Here is a 24,658-nt window from a genome sequence, read left to right on the forward strand (position 1 = left end):
CCTTAGGCTTTCTGCCGACAAACCTGGTTTAGTGTCCTCACAGTCATGGTATCGCCATAGGTTTCACTCTCTAGTCTTTATGTAGGAGGGGAAGCAGTCAGATCAGTTTCACTAGTTACAGTCTTATTGTGCAGTTTATTCAGCAGATTTTTCATCTTCCTCTTTAAATGGTGCTGGAGGAGTAAAGCCTACCTAGACTTGGGCTTCTCTGCAGCAGCGATGAGTCATTTAGCCCTCCCGTCCTCGGGAGCGTCTCTCTCTCTCTGTGTGTGTGTGTGAGTGTGTGTTCTTGCCATCACACTTTTTGCCCCCCCCCCCCCCCCCTTCTCTCTCCTTTTGTCCTCATGGAGAAGTGTTCTCTTTCCATCTGTGTGGTCTGGGCCTAGGACAGTGGCTGTAGGATATGCTGTTACATTGTTTGAGACAGGTTGCACAGAATGATTCAGGGATTTGGGGGGGGGGGGGGGGGGGGGGGGGAGTGCAGCCATTTATGTGTAAAAGGGTGCTGGATTGTAGGTGTGTGTGTGCGTGTGTGGTGTATGTGTGTGTGTGTGGAGCGGGTGGTGGCAGGAGTTTTCCTCGAGAATGTTTGTTTTCCTGTTTCCAATTTGGTGTGCCAGAGGGCCTGTCTCGTCAGAGCCCCCATTCATGAAACCTGCTGTCATGTCTCTGCCGAACGAGATGACACAGGATTCCTTTCTCTCCCTGTGTTTACACTTCTGACTAATTGTTTTCCCCTTTTTTCCCTCGTTTTCTTCTTTTCTTTTTTGGGATCACCTGGTGAGTCCTCAGAGGGCTCCGAGTCCACTCCGTCTAGTAAAGGAATGTTGCGGAACTGTTTATCGCAGTATATTCTAAAATGTTACCGCAAATCCGACAGGCATGCCTTTATCCCTGTATGTGTGTGTGTTTGTGTGTGTGTGTGTGTGTGTGTGTCTACTTTTTAGTACTTGTGTATGTGCCAATCCTGGATGGAGTCATATGTTTGAATGTGCTGCTTTGCTGCTTTGTTCAACGTGCATAGTAATTGCTCTGACTTTTAAAAGTGTTCTCCCCTCTTTTCTCTTCTCTCCACTGTATGCCTGCAGTGAGGGGAGCTTTTTCTGACATGTACGCTGCCTGAACCTGGGGGACCACGCACACCTATCAAGGCCTGCAAAGAAACGATAGGAGGAAAAGCGACTGTCCAAACAAAAATAAACACGGGGACGGGAGAAGTGGAAGAGAAAAGAAACCTCAAAGGAGGGGGAAAAACAGAAGACGAGGAAGCATACAGAAGAACAAACACGGCAACCCGACAATGGAATAAATACGTATCCAGTATGGGAGTGAAATAAAAGGATAACTGCGACGCAGGGCAAGGGCTTTGGATATTGTGCCAACTCTGCTATCTGCCTCCCAGTGAAAGCTCCGCTGATAATGCTCTAACCCAATGCACAGCAGAGGTACGTACACAACATTGTGAGCTCCGACAGGGGTAAACGAAACAGATTATTCACTGTGTTTACTATTTATGTGTCCGTATTTATTTGTAAAGCATAACATATTTGTGGCAAGGGTGGTTAGGCAAAGAATACGGATTAAGTGATGGCACAATGTAGAGTGTTTTTTTATGTTTTTTTTTTTTTTTTAAATCGTTTTGATGACTCTAATCCACACTTTGTGATTCGGTTGGGTTAAGTCAGGTTCATCAGATGCTCAGCAAAAAAAAAAAAAGAGACTCTTCCCTGAGAAGTTCTCGCAGCATCGCTGAACTTTCCTGCAGTCGTGAGCCCTGCTGCTTGATAGCTCAGCTGTGGTAGCCATGTAGCGCTTTGATCTGGAGTGAGGCACTGCTATCATCTCCCTGCTCCGTGGAGCCTTTTATGTGGAATGTTGTCTTTATTGACTTTCCCCTCTCCCCCCCCCCTTGCTCTCTACTGCTCTCTGACTGTCTTGACCATCGCAAATTTTCTTTCTGAGGTAAAGTCTGGAGGCCACACAAGAAGTCATGCTTCCCTGCGTCTCTGCTCCAGATATTCGCTCTCTGCGGTCTGATAGGCGCTCTGCTCTGTGTGGGTCCCACCAAACCCTTTAGCCATGCGTCTCACTGACCTCCTTTTTATGTTGCTGTTTCTTTGAAATGGTCCAGACATCAGACATATTTTTTTTTTCCTCCTCCTTTGCAACACTATCAGAGTAGCGCTTACTGATTAAGAGAATAAGTCCCCGTGTCATTCCTTATATGGCCGCGCATAAAGTTTTCATTAAAGTTTAATGCACTCCAAAGCCTAATAATTTTCATACAATGCGTTTATGAGGTCTTTGTGCAAGGCCTGACAGCCAGGCTTTGTTTCTCTTTGGAGTTATTGATAATAAGCAACAGAGTCTGACAGCCGCAAGCAACTTGAAAGGCATATCCGAGGTTCTGGCATTTGTTTTGTACGCTTGTAACTGTGGTAGTCACTGGCTTAAATTCATCAGGTGTTATCATAAACTTTGTGTGAAAGTTTATATTGTTCTGATATTGTTTCGGTGTCAGAGGCAATTGAGGAATGTGAGCGTTTTCCTTTCCTCTCAGCCTAAGAGGTTTTCAGTTATTTGCTGTTCAAATCCTACACGACATTTTGGGTATTATGGTCTTTTCCCTGTGTCGTACTATTGTGCTCGAGTCGCTGGCTTTAGTCTTGAACTAATAATACAAATGCAATGAGCGTAGAAATCCAATAATCTCATTACATTTAGAAAATGACCGCATACTTTGTGGTTTGGGATACTGAACAGTAGTTGATCTGAGATCTCGAATGTGTGTCATAGTTGAACCTCCCTTCTCCCACACGGCCACCACCATCATCACACACCCATGTCTCTTTCCTCTATTGGGGTACATGCATATGAAACGTGCTATAATGAGCTGGCTATTACAAGACCTTTCCTTTGTTAACGCTGCAGAAACGAATGAACGCTCCTCTTAACTGCCCCTGCCATTTCAGCAGATTTGCGTAATGTCAAACACATGCTATCTTTTTTCCAGGCTCCCATTCGAGAAGAAAATCTGTCTGTACTTACGCACACAATTACCTCTGTTACTTCAGATTGGCTAATGTGCCTAAACCAATGCTCACATTTGCTCTTGAGTGAGTCGAGGGACAGTCGACAGCTGAGATAACCTGTATGCTTTTGCAAGACCTTCTGAGGTCAGAGGTGGCGTGACTATAACTATTTGGGTAGGGGTCCCTTTTGTTGCTGTCTGTCATGGGAAGTGATCCTCAAAGCATCGAAGAGAGGCAAAGATATAAAGAGTTAATAATCATGTGCATATAATGTATAAATCTAAGTGTATATTTAAATCTCCACTCTGTCAATTATACTGCTTTTTGGTATTTTTGGTCATGATATTGGTAACGTTGGTTTTGGTGTCTCAGATAATTTGTGTAATTCATGTTGATTTTATTATTATTATTATTATTATTATTATTATTCATAATAATAAATTGTATTATTATTGTTAATATTATTATTATAAATAATATAGTGAATATAAATAATATAGTCAATCAATCATTCATGCGTTTCCTCTGCTCTTTCCTAATGTTCTCTCAGGCCTCTCCTCTGTTAAGGCCTTCGCTTTGCTGGAGTATGGGTCTTAACACTCAGGTTGCGTATACAAAGGCCTCTACCAGTGATGATGATATGTTCAGGGAATTTTTGGTGTTATTCATTTCCATTTGAAAGGATTTTCTTTGAAATACCTTTTGCCTCACTTCTCCACTCCTGTTAGATTTAGCTCCACACACAGATTTTGTGGAGTTGTTTTGTTGTCTAACTTCCATAGACAGCATGTCCTCATCCTGTGCAGAGGAGATGTTGCTGCAACATTTTTCTTTTCTGCAGGTCTTTTATTTTGGGCGGATAAACAGTCTTTTTGGAGCACTCAGCCTTAGGAACTGGCTTACAATAGGCAGCCTTGATTTGTATAATCCCTGAGAATTAGAATGCAGATGGAAAAGGAGAATGTCCAGCCGTCAGCACGCAGTCCTGCTGTAGGTGCTTGTGTGATGTATGGTGTGCCAGTGTGCAGAGGGACACGTCTGCTCCAAATGATTCCATAATGCTTATTTAAAAGTCTAATCGTGTGGCTCGAGATTCTCGTGGATTTTCAAACGCTCGTCCGAGTTTGTCTCGCGAGCCAAATCGGCCCTGCCTTCGCCTCCACAGACCACACTGTTTCCCGAGGCATTTCATTTGCTAAAGTTTGACTTTGCTTTTTTTCCCCTCGTTTTTTTCCTCCTTTCTAAAAGCTCAAAGGCTACAATGCTGGTTTGACCTTGTGAGTGACTGAAGTTAAATGTATGTTTATTCCAGCATAATAAGCCTATTCATTATCATCACCGGCAGCCGACCAGGAACATTGACGCATGGGCCAGCCGGATGTGTGTCAATAGTTCCAGGTTTTCTCCAATGCCAAGATGGAATTTTACATTGCGGATTATGCGTGAGAGTGTGCATATTTCAGCTCGACCTTCCCGTATGTTGGATTCCCTTTCCTTGTATCCAGCACAGGCAAGTAATGTCTGGTCAGAAGGCACATTTACACATGGCTAACGGACAGATGAGTGAACGATGAGTCCATGACCGAAGGTGATTATTGTTCGATAGTTAATGCCAATTGTTTCTCGGCACCTAACAGTAATAACCAACCAGTCCCCTAGCAAACTAATCTAATTGGATCTCGAGCAAGAAATGATTCTTAGACCACTGACAAAATGCAAAACAAGGGAGCAATTCAGTCCCATGTGGTGTTAAGAAAGAAATGGTTAAGTGCAGGCCTGTTGTTTTTAGCAGATTGTTTCCGCAAGGCCTGCACCATATGGCGGTGGAAAAAAAAGGCCTCAAAAGGGGTAAAAAGAAAAGGGGGCCGGGCAGTGCAGTGAAGCTGCGAAAACAAAATGTCTCGGGTAAAGCCTCCTAAATTAAAGGGTAATGTCAAACGCACCACACACTCAGGACTTGTTTATTTAAAAAGCCAAGCCATATTAATCAACGTCTTCATCATCACCTCTGGCAGCTTGAATAATGTTATGTGTTTTTTTCCTCTGTCTTTCTTTCTTCCTTTCTTTTTTTTTTTGGTGACTTTGCGTAATTGCCGATCCAAAGAAGGAGTCTTGACAAAGCAGTGCCGACCACGTTGTTCACACATTGAGCGATGCCTGTTTAGCATCAGCAGAAGAACAATATGGAGCCATTGGTTCTCAGCCCAGTCTCCACTTCAGGATGGAATGCCGCGATCCGGCCTGTGATCGTTTTGCGTTCAGGTTGAGAGGTGATAGGCCACTTCAGTGTCACTCAGATTCCTTCCCCCTCTTTCCAAGACTACCCTTTCACCCCTGACTATGCACTATGCTCTGTCACCTCAGCCCCCCCCCCTCCTGTGCCTATGATTGATGCTATACCCCACATTGGCCCCCTGTCTCAGGTCCTTACCTGTAAACTGCCAAGTCCCTCAGGCTACTGGCTGGTGTCATCTGTCCTATTAACATCTCTGTGTGAAACGACTGTTTAAGGAAATCACCATTTGTATAGTTCCAGAGCCCTCAGCGATATACAGTACTCCCCTCTTTCCCCCGGGCTGCTTGTCATCTCCAAAGATAAAGCAATCCACCAGCGTAGGTGTTGCTGTGACACTGTGCGGAGCAGCAGGCAGTTGTGTTAAACCTTGCTACACCTGCCAGCGAGCCAGCATTGTCTTGCTAATTGAGGGCTTTGTGCGTAGAGGCTTGACTCCTGGGCTGTGGTGAGGTGGTGAGGAGCATGCCGCTACGCTCCGTCACGGAGAGACATAGACTCGGCGGGAGAGGGAAACGGCTTCCATGCCTTCAGGCTGACCCTGCATAGTGGAGGGAGGCTGTCCAGTGTTTGTGGCTGGGTGCTGCTCACTGGACTTTTGGGGATCCTCGCACCTTTGTGTGCTTGGTTCTGCTATTGTGTGACAGACAAGGTGGGATATTTTACTTCATTTTAGCATATGCATGTTCTATATCTCATTTTTTTTTTTTTATGGTACTGTCATTTGTTTTTGTTTGTAATTTGTATGCACATATGTAAATGCACCCAAATGGCAAATCTTGGTAAAGTTATGGATCCACATTATTGTTTCTTATCCAGGCTCATTGATTGACCTGGAAGGATTGCCCTCTGAAGGTACAGAGTGAGCCAGATCCCTTAGCCAAACAGGAGCCAGGAGAAGCTCATAGTGAATGCACAACGAGGATGTCACTTACACATTAAGTTCTGAGGAGAATGACAGAAGGAATGGATAGGTCTATGTTGAGATATCCTTATGCTCGTAGGTTTAGTTGCAGGTTATGATTTAGCCTTTTAATTGCAGTTCAGTCACCTCACTTTTGGTTTTGGTATCAGATTTTTTGAGCAAACATGTATTTCATGTTGAACTGCACCAAGTTCTATAAATACAGACCCGGAGGAAGTGTGTGTTGACTGGAACTTACAGCGAGTGCTTCATTAAGCTACAAATCACATTTGAGGAAAGCGGCAGCGTTACAAGGGAAACAGGCTTCAAAGTTAATATTTGGGCTTTGTGCGAGGCCAAGTGCACAACGGCTGGCTTCGCGGCTGACTTGATCAGACGTCTGCGGCGAGGGCAATTTGTGCAGAACGCCAGATAATGATCAGGCCGCCTCAGAGACAGGAGATGGTCCTCAGAGTGCGAGAGCCCCAACAGGGGATACAAGCTCCTCCTCGTCTCCCAGGCTGAACCCAGACTTGAGCTGCTGTTTGTCTCTGTCAGAGGAGGTATAGAATTTGTTGATCCTCGCTCCCACTCACTCTTACCCCCCCCCCATCTTGTTCTTCCTGTCTCATTCTCTTTCACTCTCCTCCTTAATCTCTGTATCTTCCCTTTTCTCCCTACCTGCTTCTTTCTCTCCTCCTCAAGTTTTCTCTGCCTTTCTAAAGCTCTCCTCTTGTGTATCTCTCACTCCGTTTTTGTCCCCATCTCACTTGCACTCTCTCCACCCCGCCAATTCACCCCCTCCCTCCTTCTCTCTCTCTCTCTCTCTCTCTCTCTCTCTCTCTCTCTCTCTCTCTGTCTCCTCCATATCTCTCCAGCACCGGCCATCATAACTCTTCTGGCAGGCCTGCGGCTGGAACGGAGCAAGGGTCTGCCATCGGGCGTTCTGCTCGGCACGCTCAACACCTATTATGGTAAACGGGCCGGGGTCCTGTCAGGCATCCGCCAGCGTTTTGATTCACCGCTCGCGCCCAGATTCCTCCTGCGCCTCTTTTCACCATGTTCTTAACTTCCAGATAGGAGATAAAATATCCATAAACAGCACTTGAAAGAGAATGTAAATGTTTATAGACTTCCTGCGAGACTTATCTGATATTGTTCTTATTTATACGTCCGCGGGCCGACTCGAAAGTCGCTGGGGCCGGCCAAATCTAAGCCCAGTCTGCTTTTAGTGCAGCAGCCAGAGCCCTGCCAATAGGAGCCTGAAGGGAAGATTTAAGTGGACAGTTGGACTATGGATGAGAAGGAGCGACTGACACCAGGTTGGAAAGAATGCAGAGACAATACGACATTAAACAAGCACCCCCCCTCTATCTGTCTTACGCCCGGCTCCTCTTAGTGCTCCTCGCGCTTTTATCTCGGCAGAGTTTAACTTCCCAGCATGGTGCTAAATGTTGTGTGAAGTTGTACATCCACACTTTTCCTGGCAGGCTGGCTGTCGTTGTTATGATTATCTGTGGAGTAGAAGATAGTGCTTTGCCTACATTGTATGTTTTTTTTTTTTTGTCATATCAGCGATGTTGTCATGAAAAAGCCATCCATTCCACTTTCTTGCTCTCCACACAGGCCACGTTCACTATGTGCTCTCAGCTCGCTGTAGAACAACGTGGTGGCCACTCACATTTCCGATCTAGTCAACACCCCCCCCCTTCCTGCGATACTTTAAATCAGTGCACCAGTGCTCTTGCTCTTGCTCTCAGCTTGCTTGTGCTGTTCAGCTAACGGCAGAGTAGAGAGAGAGAGATAGCTAGGGTTGGAGGTAGCTCTAGAGAAGTGCACGTGTGGGCGACGAAGGGGGGGGGGGGGGGGGGGTTGGGGTGTGACAGTGCTCTGATGCTATGGCCGCTCTCACTGTGATGAGTCAGTGCACGTCCTCTGCCCGGAGTGGCTCACTCACGCATGAGAGGATCACACAAGCACGCACGCGTGCACACACTCTCTCTCACACACACTAACATGAATGTATCATTTGAAGACAGAGAGACAAACAGACACACGCACACATACACACACACACACACACACAGACACAGATAGAGACAAAGATAGCAAAAGATCTCTCTCACACAGACAGACACGCACACACATACACACACACACACAGATAGCAAAAGATCTCTCTCACAGACAGACACACACACACACACACACACACACACACACACACATGCAAATTCATACCAATAAGCTCTCTTATTCATAGGACCTTTTATGTTATTTATTTCAAAACCTTCCTCAATGTCAAAAGAAGCGCCTTCAACATTTATTAATGTTTAGCTTTCACTTCTGTGTGGAACATTCTCTGTGTTTGAAGGTATTTCAGTTTGCTGCATGGAGGCATCATTTCAGAGCTCAGTGCTGCTCCTTATCTCTGGTGGGCATCAGGCTGCTTCTCATTCTGCCTCCCCCCCCCCTGTGTTGACAGTTAGACATGAGTCAGGTTTAGGAGGTGGGGGGGGGACAAAATGTGCATTTTTCTTTTCTTTTACATTCCAAGCATGACCAACATGGCTATGTGTGCTCCTGGATATGTCTGTGTGCGTGTGTATGTGTGTGAGTGTGTGTGTTTATGTGTGTGTGGTAAAGACAGTGGGTGGGTTTGTAGAATGTTGGTTGGTTGGCCCCTTGCGCAATCTGCTATTCTGCTATGCGGGCATAACCATGTCAATGGGTGATGGGCAACACGTCTTGGGAGAAACTTTGCTTTAAGTCACAGTAATCCCATGCTCACTTGGAACGCAGTCAGGCTTAGTGAGATATGGGGGGTGTAGGGGTGTGTTTGTGTGTGTGTGTGTGTGTGGGGGGGGGGGGGGGGTTGCCTGTGTGCTCAAATTTGGCTGCAGCTGTGGAATGCTCTCCGATTCGTGTTCCATCTTTCCCCATATCACAGACGAGCCTGTAATTTTGCTGTTGAAATAATCACGAAAGGTATTTATCGGAAGGTGTGGCACAGTCATTGAATAGCTCTGACTAAACAGACCCAAGGCTATGTGGCATTAAAAGGAGAGCGTCTTAGACAAAGATAAATAAAGGGTAGGAGGAATCGGCTGCATAGGCGACCGGCCCTCCTTCCCTTGATGAACAAAGGAAATTGACAATTGGGTGCACACCGCTCATTGAAAATGAATCTGGTTGAATGTCAGTTCCGATAAGGCGTACAGTATGTGGCCTAGTTGTTCCTCCTCCTTGTTTTTTTTTCTCTTCTTGTACAGACATTGTGTTCACTGTTTGAGCATGTCCACGTTGAAAGCCTGAAAAGTGGCGTTTATATTCCAGGTCCACGTCTGACTAGATTGTGCTGATTTGGTGCGAACTGCGGTCTACAGCCGTGCCGTTTTTCCACAGTTAAGCTGGGCGGAGCAAAACCACACAAATAAAAGCAAGGCCCTGCTTTTCTGCCCGAGAACACAGACCTCCACCTACTTACGACGCAAACGGGGAGGGTAAGGCAGGAAAACCACAAGAGCGGGTTAGCGTTTTTCAAGGTGAGGGTGCCACCGGCGTGTCAAGGTTCAGTTAGTAACTATTACAGCTCCCAACCCACTCTCCGGTTCCCGAAACCCAAAATGCCCTCGCAGAAGGGTGACTGGGTGGTCGGGTTTTTGGTCGGAGGCCCTCCTTTTCCTTTAGCACCACCTGGCTCTTTGGCTCAGGTGCAGGCACAGCAGGGCAAACTCTGCAGAGACCGCCCAAGGGTATGAGGTCTATGGATGAGGCAGCTCCAGGCTACGTTTGTCTATGTTAGCCAGCAATCACCCATCTCACACTGTCTGACTTCCACTGGGTTAAATGCCAGTGAAATGCTCATAATATATTTATACTGTGTGGAGTGTTTTCTTTTCATCTTCAGTCTGCATCTAACTATCCATATTATATTATTATTTTGTTTCTAAAGACACAGGCTATATGTTGTGTGATGATGTATACTTTCCTTATGTGTGGAGCATGGTTTCATTATTTGTAACCAGACCTGCTAGAAAGGAAATCACCTGGTGCGATTTATGAGATGTCAGTTGTGGCAATTTTCCCATGCACTGTTTGGCCAGAAAATGATCATGCCCACGGCCCAGTCGCAACAGCATGTGAAGAAATAAAAAAAACCCTACTTTTACAACACAGTTCCACAAACTATTACTGTCAGTTGTATATGTGAACTGAAGGCTTTTCTGTCTTCCCTATCTTGAATTCCTCGTCCATCTGTCTACATGTCTGCTATGAACGAGAGCATGGATGTGTCTGTAGCAGCTTGTAAGTCTGTAACAGAGTCGTAAAGGAAGCCTAACAAGGCACTTTAGGACCAGGCCGCCCTGCCCCTTCCATCTGTTCTCCGAGAAAGGTGCAGCTGGAGGTGTTTCTCTTTTTCTGTGGCCAGGAGAAGCTCATCCCTCTGTTTCCGTCACCTCCTCTGTCAGGCCCGGACTGTAAGGTGCCAACTCCTTTGCCTCTCAGTGACCCCTGTGGCTGTTTGTCACTATCACACTTAAACAAACATGACATGAACAAATGCACATGCAAACAACACAGATACACAGATAAAGGAAATGGGTGGGTGAGTTGTTTTTTTTCCTCCTCGCTTTGGGTGGGTGATGTGGAGGATTTTCTTTGTCATGTCGCAACAATGTGTGACACTAGCCTGAGGGGAAATGTGTTTTAAGTGCTGTGGTTTACTGTCGGTTTCGCACTGTAGCTGCAACGGCCCACTATGAATCGTAGGAAAATTGTTGCACCACTGAGGGTGGGGGGGTGGGGGGGGGGGGGGGGTGTTACACACCAGCGTGATTTTCCCTATCACTTCTCGATTTTGATGTCATAAACCTTTGTTTGACAGATAAAGGAGCCTGTTGCAGGGCACTAGAAACAGCGACTTGTAGAAACTACTTTCTCCCGAGCTCACTTGTGATCTGATCCGTGTGCTATCTGATACTAGCTGCTCTCCCGGTGCCTCTGCTGTGTTTGTTGCAATTTGTAACATGCTTCTGGGTAGGGCACCGGGGAGGCAGCAGTCATAAAAAGCTCATAACCGTTTAAATCATTGTGTGGAGTTGGGGTAGAGGGAGGGGGCCAGGTTGGGGCAGAGGGAGATGAGGGGGGCGCGAGAGGAAATTAAATCTATTGTGCTGCCTGAAGGCCTCTCTAAACTGTCTCAAAGTCCTTCACAGGAAAGTTCAAAAACATCACAGAGCACGGGAACATCTGTTGCTCCATAAACGCATGTGTGAGAAAAAGCGTTAGCGGTGAGAACAGGGGGACAGTGTGAGGGAACGAAAGAGAGAGCTAGAGAGAGAGAGAGAGCGAGAGAGAGAGAGAGCAAGTGAGAGACTCACTAGTGTAGGCTGTGATTGCATTTCTTCAGGAAGAAAACAGAGGTTCACACAAGCAGAAGTGCTTTCGCACTCAGTAGCTTTGCTAACATTGTTGGGCAATGGCGCCTGTGACTGTGCCCTAGTGTTCTTTCCTGTTGCTAAATGCGGTGCAATTTCAGGGGTGGTGGTGTTCACTCAAGCTTACCTCTGACCTGGGAAGCTTTTTCTTTTTGTTTAGTTCTGTGAATATACTTACCCTGCAGGTATTTCTGAAGTCGAGGTGAAGAGACATTGTCTGCATCGTGGCATAGTGTTTAATTTACGGCATTTAAACAAATGTCAATACCCATTAGAGGCGAGGGGCATTTAGAGAAGAGTCGAGTTGTTTGAGAAACAGTGGCCTAAAAGCTGATTTGGTTGTAAATGATTTTGAGAGTTGTAGTGCAGCATCCGTGACTGTTTGTTGAAAGTGAAGTGGGCCACATAAACCATCGTTAGAGCATAATGGAATCTGATAAGGGGGTCATTATGTATTTCAAGAAAAGAAAACAATGTATATAGGTGAGCTCACGGGACCAAGTGGTACAGAAATGAGCTGTCTGGAACTTTTTCTTTCATTTGTTCTTTCTTTCTTACTGACTTTCTTTTCTTATTTTACTTTCTTTCTTTCTTTCTTTCTTTCTTTCTTTCTTCACTCTCATCAGAATCGTGCAAGAGTTTATTGTGCTACTTGTGGCCAAAAATGACTGAATTTGCTGCAGGAAATGTCAAAAATTGTGGTTCAAATTGTGATAATTTCCGGTGGGAATTGTCCAAATACTGCAAGTAAATTGCAATAAATAGGCCTATGACAGGTTTTGCATTAAAAACAAAATCTGTGATCATTGGTGACTGTGAGTTATGAAAAGACTTAGAGGCAATAGATTCCTAATGTAAGGTACATGTAAGGTAAGAACTTGAGGATTACTTTTTTACCCTAACGTTTTCTCTTAATATGAGATGGATCTGCATTTCCAATGTTGACGTTGTAGTGCATGGCATGTGTGAGTGTTAATGGTGGACATGGCTCCGATTTTATACTTGGTATACACTCAAACATGGAACCATTCCTGCAATAGATCTCAAATAAAGATTTGAATATTGTTTAAGTATTCTGAATTTTTATAAGGAAATAGATTGGAAGTTAGAGAAAATTACAACTCATTACAAGTGTTTTGGGCAAATCCTTGCATTTTTGTGATTTTGTTCCTGGAGTGACTTCCTTCCTGTATCTGAGCTATGTCTACCTCTTATTCTCTTACTCGGCGCCTTTCTTCTCCTGTATTGTCAGTTCTTTCATCCTCTAGCCCTCTCCTCCCTTTTCTGCTCTTGTCCAATTCTCTTTTGCACCTATTCGTTTTTTTCTGTTTCTTTTCCCCCTCTCCCTCTTTCTCTCTCTCTCTCTCTCTCCCTCTCTCACACACACACACATGTTCACACACACACACACACACACACACACACACACACACACACACACACACACACTCTCTCACACACAGCACGGCGTTGGCGGAAGCCTGTTATCTGCGGCCCTTCTCTGGAGCGCGTGATCCCTAGCCCTCTCTGGCAGCTCCGCGCCTGTGATCACAGGAAGTGTAGGGGAAGCAGTTGTTCTCTGTTGTCTCCGGTTCCAGTGTGCGCTGATTGAGTGCAAAGAGGGCAGGTCATTCAGGCTGGGGCCACCCTACACCCCCCCTCCCCCACCCCCACCCCCAACACCCACCCACCCATCCCCCTCTTTTCTCTACTAGGCTGGAGGAGCAACAGGAGGGGGGGGGGTGCTGTTTGGGGGTCCTGAGAGAGCTTGAGAAGCCTAGAGATGTGGGGGAGGGGAGTGCAAGAGTCGGAGCAGGAGGAGGAAGTAACCAAAAGTTGCTCTGGTCCACTGTGCACCAAGACTGAGCCCCGGTGAGAATTGTTGCCGCGACAGGCCCAGGGCGCCGACGTGACGGGTGAAGAATCGCGGGTGACAACGCCTATGTGACAGGTGGTTTGCTCAGATCAAATAAAGCACACAAAGAGGGTGCCGCTACGGTACCGTTCGCACAACCTGTTCAGTTCCTTGCACATGAGCACAAAGTTTGAAACCTGGCCAAACAGCCCTGTTTCTCATTCAGTCATTGGCTCTGGTGTGGCAACTTTCTCGAAAAGCTGACGCACTCAGTGGACCATGGGCACGAAAAGTTGTAAATTAGTAGCTATGTAAACCTAAACAACAAAAACTTGTAATGACAAGTTGTCTTTTTCGTTTACATGCAAGTCACGGTGGGTGCTGCTGCGGCGCTCGGGTTTTTGCGGGCCATTACTCGTGCAAGAATTGCAACCAGGGAGCCCAGCCTTTGGCGACGCTGGTTTACCGTCGTCTTGCACAATTAAACGTTTCTTATAAACGTGTCCTGCAGTCGTGCTGGAAAGAGTTAAGGGCTGTAATAGCCACAAGTACAAGGGGAGGGAGCAGGGTTATTGAATATCACAGCCTCAAAAGACGTCAGGAGGGCCGTAATCTTGCCAGTGCTGCTGCGGCCTTGCTTCTCAGTGCAGCCGGGCTTTGATGTGGATGTATGCTTATGAATAAACATGACTTAGGCTTAGTTGTGTGACTCAGGAGAAAGAGAGTGGGAGAGAAAGGGAGGAAGAGAGAGTTGTGTGTTTGTTGTATTGTGCCCAGAGAAACGTGCTTCTCAGGGGGGAAAGAAAGTCATGGAGAGGCAGTTAGTCACGGCCCTGTCCCATTCAGAGTGTCATCCTTTCACTCCCTCCCTTCCTCCCTCTCTCTCTCTCTCTCTCTCTCTCTCTACCTCCTTCTTGCTCTATCTTATTCCCTCCCTCCTTCTCATCTCCCTCTCTCTGTATCCCTCTCTTTCACACACACACCTAAAAGGGCGAACTGCTGGGAAGAATTATGGGAAAAGCTCTTTATTTTTGACGTGTTCGCACCTCCACCCCTTTCCACCCCCCCCCCCCCCCCATTCCCCATTCTTTTTTCTCTCTCTCTCTTCCCTCCTCCTCCAGCACCCCATAACTGCAACCGGCTTAAGGTGACGAGCCATACTCTGTCAGGGAATTAATTATGTGACTGTGTGGATTTAGAGTCTGCTTCTGCTCTTGCTCTCTCTGCTACTGCTGCTACTGCTGTTTGTGTGTCTAACCAGACACTTTTTAAAGTCGATGCTTTTTCATATATTTTTGGCCTTTCACCTACAGAAACAAACAGGACTACTTGGATCTTTGTTGTGGACTAGTTATCAAGCCTAAATAGCGTCGGGATTGTGAAGATGTATCAGTCAGGTAACATGCAGGCCGTTGGTTAGACATTTACAGATGTACAAGCTTCTCATAGCCAGAGGTCTAACAACATCTTTTTCCTGATTGCCGTAAGCTTCGATCGTAAATCCTTCTCCAAGCAATCCATTTCCAGACTACTTCCATGTTTACAGCGAGCCAAGGCAGCTATCCAGCTCAGGGTAGTGATCAGTGCTGTGCTCGTATCCCAACCTTTTGAAAACGCAAGAGAGCTTTTGTTGCGTCTCTCCCTTTGGCCGGGGGAGAGCTTTGCGTGGGGGGGGGGCCTTTTCAAGAGGAGTCCTCCCTATTGGGAGCGGAGTCTCAGATAAAGCAAAGTCATCGCTGCAGTTTTATGGCGTTTGTAAAGGAAGGCACATGACAAAGACTTCTCCACAAGTGCTCCATTTGCCCCTGATTATTTTCCATGCCTGTGCAGGCTTTGCACACAGTCTCTTTCTCCCTCTCCATCGCTCTCTCCCTGTACCCCTCTCTCTCTCTCTCTTTCTCTCTCTCTCTCTCTCTCTCTCTTTCTCTCTGTTTCGCTTTTCTTTCTTCATAAATCTGCGGAATATATTCTGTAGTGCAGATTTGTGTTTCGGGGGACATCTGTAAAGCCCATGCTTTTCCGGAAAAAAATCTGTGTCCTCTTCAAAGGCCTCTGTGTTGCAAGGCGGCAGCCCCCTTTTTTATTTGCTGCTAAAGAAGAGGAGGATTAGCATGCTGTTCCGCACCCTTCTGCTCCATTTTCCTCCCCTCAGTGCTCCCACGAATAAAGTCTATTTCTCCGTGATGGCGTTGGAGTAGACGTGTGGGGCTATTTTGGGCCACTGAAATGATGTCGCCTCTCCGACTTGTTTATAAAGGTGGAGTCTCTATTAGAGGACCGGGTGTATTTTTAAGTCTCTCCCTTTTCAAATGTGACACACTGAAGGCCAGAGACAGAATTCTTCTTGACACTGTTTTTTTTTTTTAAGGAAAAAATAAATAAATTTTCTTCTCTGGAGTTATCTAGTTCACTGCATATGTACTGCCAGGGAGGCTAGTGGAAACAAATGCCAAGAGGCTTTACTTTTGGGATAAAAATGCTTTCTCCATCCCAGCTCTAACATGTGAGGCTGTAGTGTTTGATTGATGACCTAGGGTAGAACTTTTAACAGATTGGCATTCTGAATTTATTGTCTTACACAAATTCCATATGAAGCTTTCTTACAGTCTCGTAAGTCTGTGCTGAAGCATGCTTGTATGGATGTTCCATTATCTTCAATATGTACTTTTATGTTTCTTTGTTATTCTGCTCACACGTAAACCTTCAGTGAATCACTATGCTGAACAGACAAATCATATTTCATGGATGCTCTTGTAGTATTGAGCATGCATTAACTATTAGGCTACATGTTGACTATATTCAGACATTAAAAAGTGACGGTAGGAAGTTTGTATTGTCAGTTTTCTTAATCTCACGCCATGTATATTTGTCTCATAGCCCAATAAATACCAACGATGTCACGCTGTCGTAAATGTCCAAAAGGTTAGTGATGAGTTCGGGGTGACCGGGGCCAAGTGAACGAGGGTGGCTTTGATGGCGAGTGAAAGGCTTGCACCACGCTGAGTTTTTAGGCAATAGATTGAGCTGGCGGGGGGAGACCGGTCCTTTACAAGGTTCCCATGGCTGTGACTGTTTACCCCTAAGCTTGCACAGGTTTGTGTAAGGTGAAATCTTTTTCATTTGACAGAGAGACAGAGAGAGAGAGAGATTTACTGTGCTTGTATCAAAACAATTAAAACTTTTACAGTACTGTAAAAGGTTGACTAAAAATGTATGGGCTGGATGACTAAAGTTAAAGTCGGCTAACTTGATTTGATTAAAGAGCTTCACATTTCTACCGAAGCAGCAACTTGATATGTGAGGGAAGTGGGGAGAAAAAATGGTATGTTGTACAACAAAAGAGACTGAGCATTAATACCAGATAGTTATCTTGCTTCAGCAGTAATTATTTTCAATGTGGAAGGCTGTATTAGTTCTGGAGCTTCAATTAAAGTGTCGCGTGGCTTCATGGTTACAATAGTTTCTGTAGATGGGTGGGGGTTAGGGTGGGGGTGGGATTGGGGGAAGTGTGCGTGCGTGCGTGCGTGCGTGTGTAGGCATGCGTGTGACTTGTGTGTGTGTGTGCTGTGCACTCCTGCTTGAGTATGTATGAATTGATGTGTGGATGGATTTCCTCTGAAAGAATTCTCTTTTTGACATATGGCCGCATGCTAATTAATTGCAGACTGACCTTACAATATATTCCACATATGCACCCCCCCCCCCCCCCCTTATATGCAGACAGTAGACAGAATACAGTTTTGCACTTTCCTCTCTAATGAAGCGCAATCGATTAAACACAATAAACCAACAGGCTGGGAACCTGACATAATTGTCTTCAAACCACAGCACACAAACACCTCCTGAAAGAGAAAAATAGCTGTGGTCAGATTACATCATCTGATGTGTGAAGCATCACGTTAGGGAAGGTGGAACGGGGGTGGGGTTAGGGTTGGGGGGGGGGGTGGGGGGGGGGCGTTTCGTCTGTCTAGTCCATCTGAAGGAGCTTTTTTTACACATGACCACACACATATGGTATTCTTCACTGAGCAAGCTAGGGGCCACTAGCCATGTGTTGCTGGTGAATATCGCTTTGTTCATAAAAGCATGTTGTCTCCCCTTTTGTTGTTATTTTGGTGCCAAGCAATAACAGATAAAATTCGATTGAACTCAAATATTTCTTCCTTTGGGTCGCCTTGTTTTGCCCCCTTAACTGGTATTGAAAAAGTAGAGCCTTGTGCTCTCTTCTGGCATCTGAGAGTTGTTTGGTGTCTCTTTCCTAGGGGGGTGAGTGGGCTGGGTAGTTGGGATGTGTGTGTGTGGGGGGGGGTATCTCTCTCTCTCTAGCTTCATGAGGAAGTCAGCCAGGATGTGTATGCCAGTCTTGTCACTCCCCCTGAGGAAAGGGTAGGCTTGTGTGTGTGTGTGTGTGTGGGGGGGGGGGGGGGGGTGGGGTTGTGTGTGTGTGTGTATGTGTGTGTGTGTGTGTGTGTGCCAGTGAGTATAGATATGCATGACTGCTGCCTGCTGTCTGTTTGAATGTGTGCTGGGAGCAAATGTATTCTGCGTCCTAATACACTCTAGCCCCCCCGTATTCACAGGGTTTACGTGCATGATGGCTAAATATGAGTTGAGGCTATTGTGCTAATATAGTTTTAATAAACACCCCCCCCCACCCAGCCAACTTCCTCTGGTGAGAGGAGAGAAGAGGCGGGGAGGGAGATGAGCATTATTCTAGAGCTCACTCTCGCTCTGTGGGGGTCCCCCCAGCTGTGTCTGTGACCGGCGGTCATGTTTGCTCCCCTGAGCCGTTGAGAAAAAGCCTCATGTCCCAGTCCGCATTTGGACGCTCCACTGCAAAGTAAGAAGAGGGAAAGCAGAGGGACTCGGACTCGACTGCGTTACAGCAGACCACTGCACCTCCAGGGCAGAGTTGCTTTTGCTTGCTGTGTTGGCTGGCTGAGGCAGGCGCTCACAGTGCTGTAGGCTGTAGATACGCTACAGGGGCACGCTCACTCTCCTCTCGGGAGATGTAGGACTTCAGGCACGAGTGTCCAGGTTATGTGCATGCTTGCCATACCAGGCCTGTGTGTGAAATATATAAGTGTGTGTGTGTGTGTGTGTGTGTGTGTGTGTGTGTGTGTGTGTGTTTGCGCACATTTTACTTTCACTGGTTTTGAAGTGCATGTCACAGAACATGATGTTATTATGGTTTATTGCTTCAAAGAGCTTTTTGCAAACTTCTGGATTTTGTCAGAATATTTGAAACTTTACTTCAGCTGACATTGAAAGCATGCTAAAACAATGTCATTAAAAGGTACACATCTTGAGTATACCGTTTACAGAAAGATTTCTGTGTTAGATAATAAAAAGCACACCGTCTCTGTCTATGATGAAAGTCACCCTACAGTTTTCTAATCGTAATATCCGACCTGTTCAGCCCAACTCCCACTCAGAGTCAGACATTGATGGTGTTATGACAGCACAAGCCTTTAAGACCCTGAGGCTAGATACTGCTCCTGACTTTGGTGAAGAATACCTGGCGTGACAGTGCATCGGAGCAGGCCCAATGTGCCGAGAAGCCTCTGTGATGCCGACCACCTGGCTGCCCTCATGGAACGAGACGGGTTAGTGAACTCAAGACGCTATTGTTGTAAGCTCCCGTCTACCCCCAGTCAAAACAACCCCCCCCCCCCCCCCCCTTCCCTTTAACAAGGGTCGTCCATGTGGACCAGACACAACGTCATCTGCTGTGGAGCGCTTATTGTTTGGAGCTTTTTATCCCCCTCCTTCTTATTCTCCTGCTCATGCAGGAACCGGAATCGGAAAAAGGGAGATCAAGAATTGCATGATTTAGTTTGACATCTTGGATGACATATTTTGAGAAGGGTCGCCTTGTGTGTCATTGTGGTTGGCCCGTAGTACCGTCACTGGGGAGGTGAAATGTGAGACTCCACAGCGTTTGCCTGTTTTGTCCGCGTGAAGGTTTCTGTCATAGTCATTGATTGCTCCCATTCACTGAACCACATGCTGTCTTTATAGTGGCAGGTGCAAAACATTGAAACGCTTTTCTGGCAAATATCACACTACTTCATTTTTCACATCTGCAACATCTACAATTGGAGTTAAATGACAACTTGTGTGTGCTGCTGTTCTGACCTGCTTGTGCCATCACAGTTTAGGAGGAGCTGAGGTAAATGTGTCTATCAATAATGACAGATTTGATGTTTGCCCTTTCACTTTACAACAGGTAGGATCTTAGACTGGCTGATCAGGTTTGAAAGGTGCGCGCACCTTTATTTATCAAAGTATTCCGCTAAAGAGCCTCTCCCTTCTGGACTGATGTGACTGAGGTCTGTGTTCTGCTGACAAATCCTCTGATCTGACGTCTTTTAGCTAACAATCGGAAGTGCTCTTTCACACAGCACAGAACTTGTTTCTCACGTGCATGCCAGGCATCTTGCTGAACGAGAGCTTATGTCAGGGCATCTTTGTCAATACTCTTGGCAAACTGTGCTTGCTTTGCAGTGTGATAAAAAACAGACTAGATTGTTCAGAGAAATCTCAAGAGAGTGTTGCTGGGTAGTGAAAGGAGGTTGCTGTGGCAGCAGCACTTCAGGGCCATGTTTTTTTTTTTTTTACAATGGTGTCTCCATGACGAAAGAAGCAGGACTGTCTCAAAAACTGTATACAGCAGTGCCTCGCTTGTGATGTCCAGGCAATATCTAATGTACCAGGCTAATCTAGAATCACACAGCAGTATTGCTTTGGAAGGGCTGGGAAGTCACTAGTGAAGAGGTGGGTGTCCATACTTGAACTGAAGCTGGAAGCTGGGCTGTGTCATCTCATTGGCCGTACGCTGTAAGGCTCTGGCCAGGGGGCGTTCGCTGCTGCTCAGTATGCAAGTCCAAACCACCGGCGCCCCACCTCCCCGACTTTTTTTAATTAAGGAAATTGATTGTCCTCTCCTCTTCAAAAGCCATATTATACATTATTAAGTTCTCGAGAAAGCCACAATAACGGACAGGGAGGACCGCAATAAAGAACACGGGCGGGGGGTGGGGGGCTTGGGGCAAAAGATGAAAATAAAAGGGAATGGTGATTCGAATTGACTAGTACAGGAATGTGGTTAATGGCTCAGAGCTATGAAAGCTGATTATTCTATCTGTGGATGGAGGCATTCAGGTGGTAATGGTGTTCATCCTCCCCTTAGAAGTTTGAATATAATAAAGAAAAAATACTTTACTTGATTTTTCTTGTAAACTTGCGTCCACTAATGAAGCCTCTGTGCTTAGGGGTATCCCAGTGCTTTTATCCTTGCCCCATGTAGTGAGTGATGGATAAATAAAGTAATGAAGAAATATAACAAGGTATTGCTGCTAGCGCAGGTAATGAACGGAGCCTGGAAAGATTACTCTCTCTGAAATGTGATTAAATATGTAGTGCACACTGGTTTTGATGGAGGTTTACATTGATCCAAATTTTATTGAAACAGGAATCCCAGCTTTTTTTTTTTTGGTGTGCGTGCATTTCAGGAGGGAAAGGGAGCGAGGGGCAAAGAGGGTATTTTGTGTCAACATCTCGTTTACCCATCGTAATGCACTGACATTTTGACATTTTTCTCCGAGGCTCTGTAGATAAAGGCTGTTTTCATTTCTCAGTTAACGTAATAGCAGCACAGTGGTCTGCACTGTTATTTCTTTTTTCTCTAAAGTCGCCCTCATGCAATTTTAAAAATAGTGAGTCTGTTTGGTCAGTGCTCCAAAGGGTTTTAACGGTAACGTTTGGTTCCAATCTCCAATCTCCACGGCCTTTTTAATAGGGAGCGAGAGGTGCCAGAGAATTCTGAGGTTTAGACAGACTTCGGGCATTAGCGTGTGACGCAATCGCGCAATCAAGTTTTTCTTTGTTTCCTGTCATTATAACAAAAATGAATACATATCCCCCTACTCACACACACACTCTCACACACACTTTCACACACTTACACACACACACGCACACACACACTCACAAAGAAAAACAGAAATCTGTATTCAGAGTGATTGTCTCAGTGACTACTGGTGCCGCATGTTAAGTCAGTCGAGCCCAGCGTGAAGATTGTGAAAGGAAGACTGAACCAGTGGTGGCGTAATGATAGAACGGGGTGTGGTGAGATTTGTGTGCCGTTGGTTCAGATTAGATTTTCCTAAGGCTTCTATTAACATGGCCATGGTTTAGGCGTTGTCCCATTGCCTGATTTAATACCCATTTGCTTTACAACCTAAATTAGGAAATTGCTCTCAATCGTTTGCACTGACTAAATAAGAGTGGTGGAGATTCTGGACGAATGAGAAATTGGGAGCGAGGAGGGTAGTATGGGGCGAAAAAAAGTACAGTTATTATTTTATAGGAATATGTCTAAAATGTTGTTCACTCACTCTAGTGTTTGATCTCAGTATCTAGTGCACATTTCTTTAATGTTGTTTATGGTGAAGTAAAGCCCGGCTAATGATTTTAGAAACATTTTTCCTTCTCGTCATTATCTGTAAGCGATATGCTCATGTGACCTCACACTGAGGGTGATTTCATGTCACGAATCAGTTCAGAAAATCATCCCAGCCACCCCCAGACCACCCCCCCCCCCCCCTCTGCCTCCCCCCACCCCCATCCTTTCAAAAACCCCACTCCCTTTTGCTCTTTGATTTGGTTCGCTGCTTAAAATGCGGGTCCGCAAGCCACATCAGTGACACAAGCACACAGATTTTATTCATTAAAATATCATCAACAAAGCTCGGCGCCCGACATCGTCGCTGATATTAGGGCTCAAAAGAACAGTTTATGGACTAAGCTGGGAAAAGGGGCACAACTTGTTGTTCACAAAAGACTTGTTCACCACACAGTCATTTTATTCCCTCCATTTGGAACATACCAGAACAATTGGAAGATGCTTTTGTTTCTCTTTTACGACTTGTAGATGGTTTAGAAAAACAGGCTCCACAGTCCGCCAGTCATAAGGTTCTCTTTTTTTTAATTTTTCCGGGATTTTTTTTTTGTTGTTGTTTTTTCAAACATGCGTTTTATCATGGTCTTTGCTCTACACCACAAAAGAGGCCTCCCCCTTCCTTAACCCTCTCCTCCACTTGTGCTGTTGTTGTGCCTTGCAGATATGGTGCGGAAAAAGAACCCCCCTTTGAGGAGCTTCGGCGGTGAGGAGGAGGAGGGTGAGGCCCTGGCGGCCGAGGCCAGCGGGCCCGAGAGCGAGGACGCCGACGGCGGCGGACGGCCGGCCGAGCCGAGCAGCGCCGACGGAGAGCAGGGCCAGCGCGCCGACGTGCCCGTGGCGGCCGACGAGCCCGAGGAGCCGCCCGTCAAGCGTGCCTGGAGAGGAGGCGGCGGCGACAGCGGAGAGGCAGGCGCGCCAAGAGAGAGGCCTGGTTTCCATTACGCCGCGGGACACAAGAAGGGCGGAAGCAGCGGTGCCTTTCCCGGAGTTGAGGACGGCGAGACAGACACCAGGCTGCTGATTCTCACGTCCCGCGCCGACAGCGAGGCGGACGCGCGCGACAGCTCCGCGTCTCCCTCCCAGTTCGAGGAGGGGGAGGCCCGGGAGCCCGGCGGCTGCAGGCTGCAGGATGGGTGGCAGCGGACTGGCGGCGGGGTCATCGTGCAGGGCTGCACCAGCAACGGGCAGGAGAGCGACTCGGCCACGCACAGCCCGGAGATGGGCCACGATGGGGAGATGCCCCCCCTCCGCTCATCCCTCCACTTGCGGAGGAACAGCAACGGCACTCCTGGCCTGCCAAGGACAGAGGGCACTGCTAGCCCGCCTGGCTCTGACTCGGGCATCCCCCCATCCTCCTCCTCCCCCAAGCTGCAGGACTTCAAGTGCAACATCTGCGGCTACGGTTACTACGGCAACGACCCCACCGACCTGATCAAACACTTCCGCAAGTACCATCTGGGATTGCACAACCGGACGCGGCAGGACGCCGAGCTGGACACCAAGATCCTGGCGCTCCACAACATGGTGCAGTTCTCGGCCCAGAGCCAGGGCAAGGAGGGCAGCGGGCGGCTGCTGGGGCAGGCTGGGCTCAGTGGGAGCTTACCAGACCCTACCTCCCCAAGGCCCTCACTACTCAACGGTACCTACGACGTGCAGGTAACCACCACACCGTCTTCCCACTGGTTAGGTTGTAAGGTGCGTGCATAGCACCCAGATAATGTCCCATTGGTCCTATACATATGCATACATAGTGCTGCACAGATAGAAATATATTACAGTTGGTAGGTACGTGAATAGAAAGTAGTATTATTTGGAAGGTGATATTTATCCTAGAATTGGGTTTGAAGTACAATTATATATACGGTAATTGATTTATTTAAACAATCAATTCACACATGATCTTACTGTCCCCTCACTGGTTTGGTTGTAAGAATCATGCATTGCACACATATATTATACCATTTGCCCCAAGGACATCACACAAGTACATACTCCCAGAAATAAATTGCATTTGCTGTAGGTAGGAAAGTGGAATATAGGACTGAAATAGGTTGGCAGGTAGTATTCATCTCAAAATTGGAAGTGCAATTATATGTAATTGCTTTCTTGTAACATTTAATACATACATTAAAGGGCAAAATAAACACAGTTCAAAAGATGGAAATTTCAGCATATAGATTTGTGTGGTATTTATAAAATCTATTGTACTGCATAAAATGTATTGTAAAGGGTGTGTTTAGTGAGTATAACTTGGTACATGTGTTATTATATGCAACTTCCAGGTCAGTATCTGAGCTTTTTAGCATCTGCGGGACATTTTAGTTGGGTACATTAATGCAGTGGAAAATGTAGATGAGTAGACGCCATTTAGACAGAATGAGTGTGACAAAAAAAGCCATTTGTTAAAGTAACAGTGAGCAGTTTTTCACAGTAATCATCAGTCAAGTCAGAAATAGCTAGATTAGTCATACTGAACGCCAAAGTCAGTTTTTCCCTCACGAAATTTATTTTCTTTTATGTTTTTTTAAAGCACACTTCATATTCCAGCCTTAAGTCCAGGTCTGCAGGTGGGAAATCTGTCTGGTCCACTCAGGAAAGCTGCAAGTCATTTTTTTAAAGTGGCGCGATCACTTAAGAGATTTATTATGACACTAAAAAGTGAACGTTTC

General features: G+C 46.2%; 1 protein-coding gene across 4 annotated transcripts in view; it reads left to right on the forward strand.

The window, feature by feature from the left end:
- The window catches only part of trps1 (trichorhinophalangeal syndrome I), a 103,435-nt gene that overhangs the window by 5,633 nt on the left and 73,144 nt on the right, over positions 1–24,658 (forward strand). For all 4 annotated transcript variants that reach the window (XM_042077329.1, XM_042077331.1, XM_042077332.1 and 1 more), the window contains exons 2-3: positions 1,089–1,445; positions 22,651–23,645. In XM_042077329.1, the coding sequence (XP_041933263.1) occupies positions 1,433–1,445; positions 22,651–23,645 (1,008 nt within the window). In that variant the 5' untranslated portion in view covers positions 1,089–1,432. The remainder of the gene's footprint in view (positions 1–1,088; positions 1,446–22,650; positions 23,646–24,658) is intronic.

This window comes from Alosa sapidissima, chromosome 21 (genome assembly GCF_018492685.1).
Source record: "Alosa sapidissima isolate fAloSap1 chromosome 21, fAloSap1.pri, whole genome shotgun sequence".
Lineage (NCBI taxonomy): Eukaryota > Metazoa > Chordata > Actinopteri > Clupeiformes > Clupeidae > Alosa > Alosa sapidissima.